Source organism: Diuraphis noxia, unplaced genomic scaffold (assembly GCF_037042655.1).
Source record: "Diuraphis noxia isolate RWA-SAM2 unplaced genomic scaffold, SU_Dnox_SAM2 contig0003, whole genome shotgun sequence".
Classification (NCBI taxonomy): domain Eukaryota; kingdom Metazoa; phylum Arthropoda; class Insecta; order Hemiptera; family Aphididae; genus Diuraphis; species Diuraphis noxia.
This window is the reverse complement of record NW_028301713.1, coordinates 50,757,293-50,767,253: the sequence shown is the minus strand read 5'-3', so window position 1 is coordinate 50,767,253 and position 9,961 is coordinate 50,757,293. Positions and strand designations below refer to the sequence as shown.

Sequence of the window (9,961 nt, the reverse complement as noted above, 5' to 3'; positions counted from 1 at the left end):
AATCAAAAATACCAGTACAGAGGAAATATTATCTGGAAAACTTATAGATGAAGAACATTTACATGAGTTGTGCACGGATACTGCAGGGGAATCAAAACAAGAGGTTGTTAAAGTTCCTTCGAAAGACTATACATTTTTTGACGTTTATGATCATATTGAAAGTTGGAAAAAACGTATAAGTCCTATGATGAATAAAATTGAGCATCTGGTTGAAGAATTTAAAGTAAATAGTCAGCGGACGTCTAATGCAGATATTTCAAAAGTTTCTGATGGATCGGTTGAACAAAAAACTAAAACCTCCAATGATGATATTATTTCGAATTCTAATCGTTATTTATCAAATATTGATAAGTACATAGAAATCGGCAAAAGTCATAATTTGTTGCCGGAAATATTTCATCATTTACCAGCTGGAAATGATGGTTTCAATCTAAGCGATACAATTCTACAAACAAAATTTGATAAATTCAATATTCAAGAAAAAATAGGAAATGCAAAAGAAAAAATGTTGCCACTTATTGCAAATGAGGAGAAGACCCAACAGCTGGTTCCTACAAATGCATACTTGGAAATTGAAAACATAACGGACGTGGATGAATTTGAAGTAAAAACTTATTTTAAATGGTAATGTATAGGTGTTTAAAGTCAAGTAGGTAAGAATTTGTTGGGTTAGGATGATTTTATAGTTTTATCATATATATTAGTGGAAACATTTTTTTCTAACCTAACCTTAGATTGAAACCATCATTTTCAGCTGGTATAAATGATGAAATATTTCCATCAACAAATTATGAATTTTGCCGATTTCTATTTACTTATCAATATTTGATAAATAACTATTAGAATTCGAAATAATATCATCTTAATACATATAAAATGCAAATTAAAAAATTTCTCTAAATCTGTATTGATCATAAGATCTAAGCAATTTTTAACGTTGAAACTGTATTCAGTTTCTTAAAAACTTCTAAAAAACTAAGTAGTTTTATTTATGACTTCTTTATTTGTTATACAAAATAAATATTTGTATTAAAATAAAATAAAATATAATATTTTTAACAAAATATTGTTATTGAAAAACATGTATTATTTCATGAAATAAAAATATAATGAATTATAGCATGTATTAATTTCTTGAAATGTATCTATTCACAAAATAAATAATTGTTTAGTTTTAAAAAATGTGACATTTGTACGTCATATGTTTTTATATGTCTCATGATATGGAATTATGACTCAGTCATACTATTCAAATGTTATGAGTTATGACTAAAGGTCTAATAATTTTAAAATTTTGGAAAACATATTATACAATCATCTATAAGTGTTACAAGCCTCAGATAAATTAATACTGAAATACCTATATTACTATCATAATAAATATATATATTATATATAATGCATGTATGCTATAGCTATTATCTTGAAACGGGTTTAATAATATTCCACGTAAGTTACGTAATAATTAATAATTGTGTAGTTCTAAAAGGTCAATTTATTTATTCAGAATATTTTCGTAGGTTTGAAACAGTATGGTGACATTGTGGACGGTGAATGTGGAGAGAATGATATCCCAAAATGAATCTAATAAGTCAATTGCAACATTTGCGCTATATAGTATACCAAACTATTCAAGCTAAACTGTATTATTATTCTTTTTCATTCATTATTGCCGTCCATGACAAAATAGATTCGTCTTATCACGGTTGTTATAGTATTTTCCATTACACACATATCCTTCACCTCCTGCCAATTTCGTAGTTCATACCTTCTGATTAATTTATTTTTGTCTATGTTATAATATGTATGCATATGGTTAATACTTTAATAGCCAATAACAAGTGAATAACTACAATATAGATGAAACAAACACTGTGAGTGAGTATCAAAAAACTGTAATAATACATATCTATTTCGTCACGATCACGAAGACGTCTATGAAAAATCAAATAAATATTATTTGTCATGTTGAAATAATATTATGATATCATGCTACCAATTAGACATGAACCGTTATCAACGACAGTGCCATAATTAAGTAACTATTAAGCTTGTATAAGGGACGACCTCATCATCATCATCAGCAGCAGCTATTACTGCCCTTGTTACCGGTACAGAGTATATCATTAATTAGAGTTTTGGAGTTCCGGAAATCCGAAGCCAGCGGCCGGCATAGGCAGAAGACGGACGGGAATCAGTTTAAATCGGATGTGCCGGGAAATCAGACTTTAGATACACTTATATTGTGCTCGTATGCTGTTCAGTGGTCTCGCAGATTACTGTAATATTTCAATGTTTTGATTTGCAATTCTTGTTTCTCAGCTGGAAAAGATAAATTAAGTGCACTGGACGGCACTGAGAGATCTGAAGGAGCATGAGGGAGAAAGATAGAGATAGAGATATAGAGTAGAGAGAGAGAATGCTTTGTGGTATGCTGGCGTTCATCAAAATTCGTCGTTATATTGAAAACCAACACCGCCTTAACGAATAATTAATAGCTTTTGTCGTCTGTCGCTAATTTGCGATCTGGTTGAATAATTGTTTTTCATTCAGCGCGTACTGCGCTGATGCTTGCGTGACCGAATGAAAACGTAAAAAAAGTTACGCCTACTAAATTAGCTCTGTAAAACTGAAACTGAAACACCAAATTTAGTTTTTGATTAAAAACTGTCAGTATATACCGTTTGATTTGTAACCAAACAAAAATAAAAATCATTTTACAATTTTTATTTTTCATTTTTCATGTTTCATTTTTCTAATATATAAATAAAAATAATTTTAATTTGAAAAGGTCTTTTGGTTTAATTTATAATATTGTAGTAGAATAAAATATGAGAAAAAACATTGATAGCTGGAACTGTGTGAGTACTAGAATAAAAGATATGGCTGATAAACTGTAACTTAATATGCATATTAAAGATTATGCAATACCTTTTATTATAGATTATATTATAATTATAGGAGAGAGAAATTTAAAAATTGGTTCGATTGAGGGTCCAACAAACGGTCATGAATTAATAAATAGCAACGTATATAGTTTCAAAAGACGCCACGAAGTTCTACGACTGGTGTGCGGGACGTGCTGATCGATGAAATATATGAAATCATAAATATATAGAAATCTTTAGGACACAACTAAGCGGATAGACTAAAATAAACTATTTTAGGTGCTCGCTTGTATCCAACTGTTGGGGGTCATTGAGAACGTTTGGTGGTTTCTTTTCTTCAAACTTTGTGTGAGCGACTAGTATTATTCCACTTCTGTTTATTATTATAATGTGTGTAACGTATATAATTTAATATCAAACATGTATGTAATATACATAATATATTCTTTTATGCACTTACCTCGGTTGTAATTTCCGCTGTCTGCGATAATACGATATTATATGGTTATTGCACAGATGTTTTGATGATGGGATTGGGTTAGAATTTTCGATGTTCGTGGTATCACTGCTACGGTATAATAGTATTATTATGTAACGCGTAATTCGATTTGTATCAGTTCAATGCGTGCACGATGACGTACTATAACACTGATGAAGCGATGATACTGTACGTCCACTATTGTAAGTTGATATCAATATTGAGATGACTATAAATCTCTCTCGCATGTGTATACGTGGTATCAATCAGTGTTGACTATAGTAAAGGTAAATAACAATATTAATTATCTAATATCATACTGATATTTAAATGTTATCTATCTTAAATGAGAAGTTCAGCAACATACTGTAATTTATCTAGATATTTTTTGCGTTGTGAGAATGTCTTTAATACATTTAATGCTATAGTTAATAATCTGGGTAATATGTACCTACTTTTTTTTAGAATACAACAATCGGGTGATAACGATTTTCATAATACTACCTATCCACTAAATTGTTAATCCAGATCAACCACATAGTTGTGTCAGTTGTATATGTATGTACTATGCACTTTAAATTATAATATTATTATTTTGATATCAAAGAATCAATATTAGTTATTATAATCGAAATATGAATACAACTTTAACTTTAGCGTCTACTTATGCAATCAGATTGCCTAAAAAGGTGATTACATTTAAAGTTGATCGATTTTCACTGCTGGTGACTGACTTGTTTGACACTCAATCACAGCTTTCAAGCTTAAGATTTTTGACTTTCATAAAAGCACACAAATGAACTATATATTAACAATATTCCTTGTTCAATTTGTGATTTGTATAAGCGTGAGAAAATTCTAGTCACATAAACTCAACTTTCAAACATTCCCGTCTTCAAATGAGGCTGATCCTGAAAAAGCCGAACCTTATCACAAATCCTTATTATTAAACCACTTCCAACCAACAAATTTACTTCCTCCAACTTTCGAGTTTTGACTTTCAAAAAGTTGAAACTTTTATAATTATAACGACTATGACACTGCTTTCGTTACCTACTCGCAGTCTTATACAGCCTCTGAAATTCCCCGGAAAATATAATACTATTATAAAACACTAACTTTAACTTAAGCACTAACTAAGTTCAAAATTAAAAATGTTAATACAGAGATTTTAAACTGTACGGTTTTTTAAAACAGCGATTTGTCTATTGTTTTGACCAAAATACATACATTTTATGTAAAAAAAAGTATATATATTATATATATACAACAAAAATAACTATTTTCTCGCAGAATCTAGTAACTAAAATTCTATGAAAATTGGTTGAAAACTTTGTAGAATTCAAACAGTAGCCATCCAATTTAGGTTTATTTTATTAAATAGATTGGTAGTTGTTTTTAGCTAAATCTAACTCAGTGAGCTCCGTGGTTTTGCCCGTGACAACTTAATAATATCACTTGTTGATATTTTATCAATATTTAAATTTCGCTAAATACAACTACGCAGATGGTTTAAACTAACTATAAAATCCAGGTCTAAAAAAAATGTGTCCAATCATTAAAATAATAATAATTTTTTTCTTTAGCTTACAAAAGCAACCGTATACAAACGAACAAATTTTTATTATCCTAGTCAATAAATACCCCCCTCCCTCCACACACATAATCAATATATTATGTCATTTAATTTTAAGTGTATTGGCTGTAAAATCAATAATTGTCATACAAAAACGGCTTATCCTTCATACTAAACCAAATTAAAATATGAACAATGCCGAAATACACTCATCTAAAAAAAATAATTGTTAATCAGGAAAATTGTAGAAGAAAATGCTGTGTGTTGATTTTTAAACTATACGAACGGTGACGTATGCATTTTTTTACATACTATTATTTCGTTATATTATTATGTTATATGTGGTCACAGAAACAATAATCACTATACTTATGGGGTGTATTGGTTGTACACAGAAGTTTAATGTATTATATGTCTCCTTTTATTATAGTGTCGACTATATATAGAGGGACTGCATAATGTTGAATATTTAGCAAAATCTTGTTGCGTTGGAACCTCTGAATTTCAGATCGTAAATGCTTGTGGAATGTTTTAGGAATGGGTACAATGTGTATATATCCACACATAGGTCATAAGTCAATGTTTAGAATTTCGTAACATTATTAAAACGTATTGAAATATTTTAAATTATATTAAAAATAATCAAATTATTTTATACGAAATGATTATACTATGAACAGGCTGGCCAAAATATGATACAAAATAGCAAAGGCATGTGGTTATATTTATATAAATAATCCTTCATTACTAAAAAATCAATAGTTAATGTGAAAACTAGTGTTCGGTATTCTGTGCACTGAACCCTACCAAAATATGCATGTTATGCGATTAAAAACATTGAATTATTCGTTATATATTTTTACCAATTTTATGTAAAAAGAAAACCTTTAAATACTTAAATTAGTATGAATTAAATTATGATAAATATCTCTTGAATAATCTTCGTCTAGAAAATATATGGATCTATAACAACCCAATATCGGTCTACTGCTAAACAACTATAATATTGTATACATATTATATTTGGTTTCTTATTTGATTATTTTTGATTTATATATATATAGGTATTAGGTATATAAACGAGTAAATATATATTTGGTCATCGCAATGCCTTTTAAAAGCGGTAAATATGAACAATTTGAAAAATATGCATTTAAACAAGATAAGCTGAATCAAATTTTGAAAAGTATAACATGCATTTGTTTTCCAATGTTTTTGTATATTCACTATGAACACGAAAATGCATTAACTTCCGGTCTGTAATGAATCATCACTAATCACAATAGAATAACATTAAACATTTTAAAATTAATGGGATTTTTTTTAAATTGGTTGAATACTTTTTACCAACTGTATACAAATAGTTGAATATTATTTTTTCATTCTTAGTAAATAAACTCAAAGAATGTACCTACACATAATATTTACTGTGGTCATATAATATTAAATAGGTACTCAATCATAAATATATAAATATATAATTTGTTTAATTTAAATGATGTTTCGACTACAGTAGGTATATATTAATGATTTTATACACATGAATTATTCTTCTTCGTCTTTCTCTGGCACTTAGTACTCTCTAAGAGTTTAGCCCGCCATCACAATATCTCTCCATTGTTCACGGTTCTGAACTATTTCCCTCCGTTCCTGTACTCCCAATCTTTCAAGGTCTTCTTCCACAACATCCATCCACCTTTTCTGGGGTCTTCCTCGTGGCCTTTTTCCCATTGGTTTCCAATTTAGAATTGTCCTACTTATATCATTCTCGCTTCTTCGCATCGCATGTCCTAAGCTGATAACTGGCGCCATACCCAATTCGTCTTGTAGTTCTTTGTTGTATTTTCTTCTCCATACAGCATTTACGTTATCATAAGTTGGTCCACATATTGTCTTCCAAATTCTATTTTCAAAGGTCCTAAGTCTTCTTTCAGTTATGCTGATGGTAGTCCAAGCTTCACAGCCATAGGTGAGCGTCGGTCTTATTATTGCTGTATATAGTCTAGTTTTGGTCTTCTTTGAAAATAATTTTGATTTTAAGAACTTATTTAAGGCAAATGCCGCTCTTTCTGCCTTTGCGATCCTTACTCTTATTTCCTTCGACCAATCATTTTTAGCACTTAGCATAGCTCCTAGGTACCAAAATTCATCTACTTTTTCGAAAGTTAGTGACCCCGCGTTAGGGTTGTCTCCATCTTCTAGCAGCTCCATTACTTTAGTTTTTTCGGCATTGATTTTTAAACCTATCTTGCTAGCTGCTTGTTCAAGGGCTTGGGCTGCTTTTTCCGTCTCCTCTAGGGAATTTCCTAGTATATTTAAATCGTCTGCAAAGCCCAGTACTTATATGTGTTGCTGACCGATTTCCACGCCAGTTGTTTCTGTAATTCCCTTATAACTTTTTCTAAAGCTATATTGAACAGGGTAGGTGATAGTGAGTCTCCCTGTTTTAAGCCAGTTCTTACTTCAAAGGCTTCTGACAGCGTGGATTCGACCCTTATTTTATACTTTGTGTTTTCCATGCACATTTTAGTTAGAGTTACTAATTTTTGTGGGATCCCGAACTCCTCCATTATGTTGTAAAGACTTTGTCGGTGTATACTATCGTAAGCCTTTTTGAAATCAACAAATAACTGCCAGATGTTTTGGCGGAATTTATACTTTTTTTTGTATTAGTTGGTCTATGATCGTGAGTTGCTCTATTATTGACTTCCCTTTTCGGAATCCGCACTAGTATCTGCCTAAGTTTTCTTCTGCGTACAGTGTTAGTCGTTTTAATAGTATTCTCGCAAATACTTTGTAAGCTGAGTTAAGCAGTGATATTCCTCTATAGTTTTCACAGATTGACTTGCCACCTTTTTTGTAAATCGGTACCACTATGGCTTCGTTCCAGCTTTTTGGCATGCTCTCATCTTTCCATATCTTCTGACAAATTCTAAAAAGAAGGTTTTGCATCTCTTTTCCACCATATTTGATGAGTTCAGCTGGTATTTCATTCGATCCTGGTGACTTCCAATTTTTCAGGTCTTTTATTGCTTCATTGACTTCTTCCCGAGTTACTTCGCTTACCATTGGTTCTTCTCCATGTATGTTTTTGCTTCTCGTTGAGTTATCTGGGATATCTGCGTTCAACAGTTCAGTAAAATATTCCTTCCATCTATCGGCTTTTTCTTTAGGATCCATGAGTATTACACCATGAAGATTTTTAATAGTTTTTAGACTCGGGTTGAACGTTTTGTAATGTTTTATGGTCTTAAAGAAATTTCTAACACTTCCCATCGAGTAATTTCTTTCTGCCTCTTGTAATATTTAACTTAGATACTTTCTTTTCTCTCTTTGGAGTACTCGTTTACACATCTTCCTCTCTAAGAAGTATACTCTTTTTGTATCTGCACTATCTTCTGTAATATAGTTTTCATGGGCAGTTTGTCTTTTTCTTATCGCTTTTTGACAGTTTTCATTATACCATTTTTTTTTCTCATTTCTTATCATCCCAATGTTTTCTACTGCAATTTGTTTAATGGCTTTGCTAACTTTGTCCCAGTCTTCATCTATGTTATTCAATTCCATGCTTTTTACATATTCACCGATACTTTTTTAGTTTTTTGCTGGATTTCCTCATCCTTTAGCATCTCTAGATTTATCTTTCTGCTATTTCTTTTTTCTAGTTGTTTTCGACTCTGTAGCTTTATCTCGAACTTTGCCACTACTAGGAAGTGATCTGTATCGCAATCAGCTCCTCTATAGCTTCGTATGTCTTTTATGCATGAGCGAAATCTCTTTTGAATGAGTATGTGATCTATTTGGTTAGTTGTTATTCCGTCCGGTGATTTCCATGTGGCTTTGTGGATGGCCTTGTGTGGAAACGTTGTGCTACTTATTGTCATATTCTTTGCCGCTGCAAAGAATATTAGCCTTAGTCCATTTCCGTTGCTCTTCTCGTGTAGGCTTTCATTACCTAGAGTTGGGTTAAATTGTATCTCTCTTCCACACTTGGCATTTAAGTCCCCTATCACTAATTTGATTACGTTCCCTGGCAGATTATCATACATATGTGCCAGTTCCTCGTAGAACGCATCCTTGATATCCTCATCTCCTGTATCCGTTGGTGCATGTGTACACACTAGTACTATATTTAAAGGTTTTGTGTCAACTCGTAGTACTGCTATTCTTTCCGAGACGGGATTAAACTCTTTTATGTATGGTTCTAGGGTTTCATGCACAGTAAAGCCGCTTCCAAAAATGTGTCTTTCCTCCATTCCAGAGAAGTAGATTATATATTTTCCTACTTTAAGCTGTCCATTCCCTGACCATCTTATCTCTTGCAAAGTTGCTATATGTATTCCATATGTTTCTAATACATCTGAAAGATTCTGGCAAGCACCAATTCTAAAATGGTTCAACGTGTTCCAGGTCGCGATCTCAATTCCAATTTTCCAATTTCCATGTCCTAGCTTATAACCGTTTCTCCATATCCGAGGCTGATTTTCTGATGGTACCATAACAAATAAGTTTTTATAAGGTGGGGTTGTTAGCCCCGCGCTCAACCCCCAACCTGGAAGATCAGTCTACTCCAACCAGTTAAGGTCAGGGTAGGGCTTTTATTCGAATAGTGTTTTCTACCTTTCCCTAGTAATTCCCAATTATTAAAGATCTAGTTCTTATCGCAGGGTGACACAAATATAATTAAATATATAGGTAAGGTTTTTTAACTGTAGATTATTTTACTGTTTTCCTACAACATATATATGTAAGAAAATAGTACGCCTGATACACAATTTAATGACCTAGTTTTGTTAATTTCCATGCAACATGGTAATAGCTGATCGTGCGACATATAAAGCGATACATTGGAAATATCGTATTTTATCTTTACTATCTAGATGTTCACTTATTACACTATTGTTAAAATTAAAGCGTATAATAAATAATAGTTATTGAAATATAGATGATTGGTAATACATAGCTATATCAACTTTATTTCAGTCACAGATCTAGATAGTTCAAAGATCTAAGGATGAG

General features: G+C 31.5%; 1 protein-coding gene across 1 annotated transcript; it reads right to left on the bottom strand.

Annotated features, from left to right (window-relative positions):
• Positions 1-8,514: 8,514 nt before the first annotated feature.
• LOC149057501 (protein CFDP2-like) lies at positions 8,515-9,198 on the bottom strand. Its single transcript, XM_089223439.1, has one exon. The coding sequence runs from the start codon at positions 9,196-9,198 to the stop codon at positions 8,515-8,517; it is 684 nt and encodes a 227-aa protein (XP_089079565.1).
• Positions 9,199-9,961: the final 763 nt, after the last annotated feature.

Bases quoted from the DNA above. Each gene is read 5' to 3' on its own strand.
- LOC149057501 (XM_089223439.1), bottom strand. From the start codon at position 9,198: ATGGAGGAAAGACACATTTTTGGAAGCGGCTTTACTGTGCATGAAACC.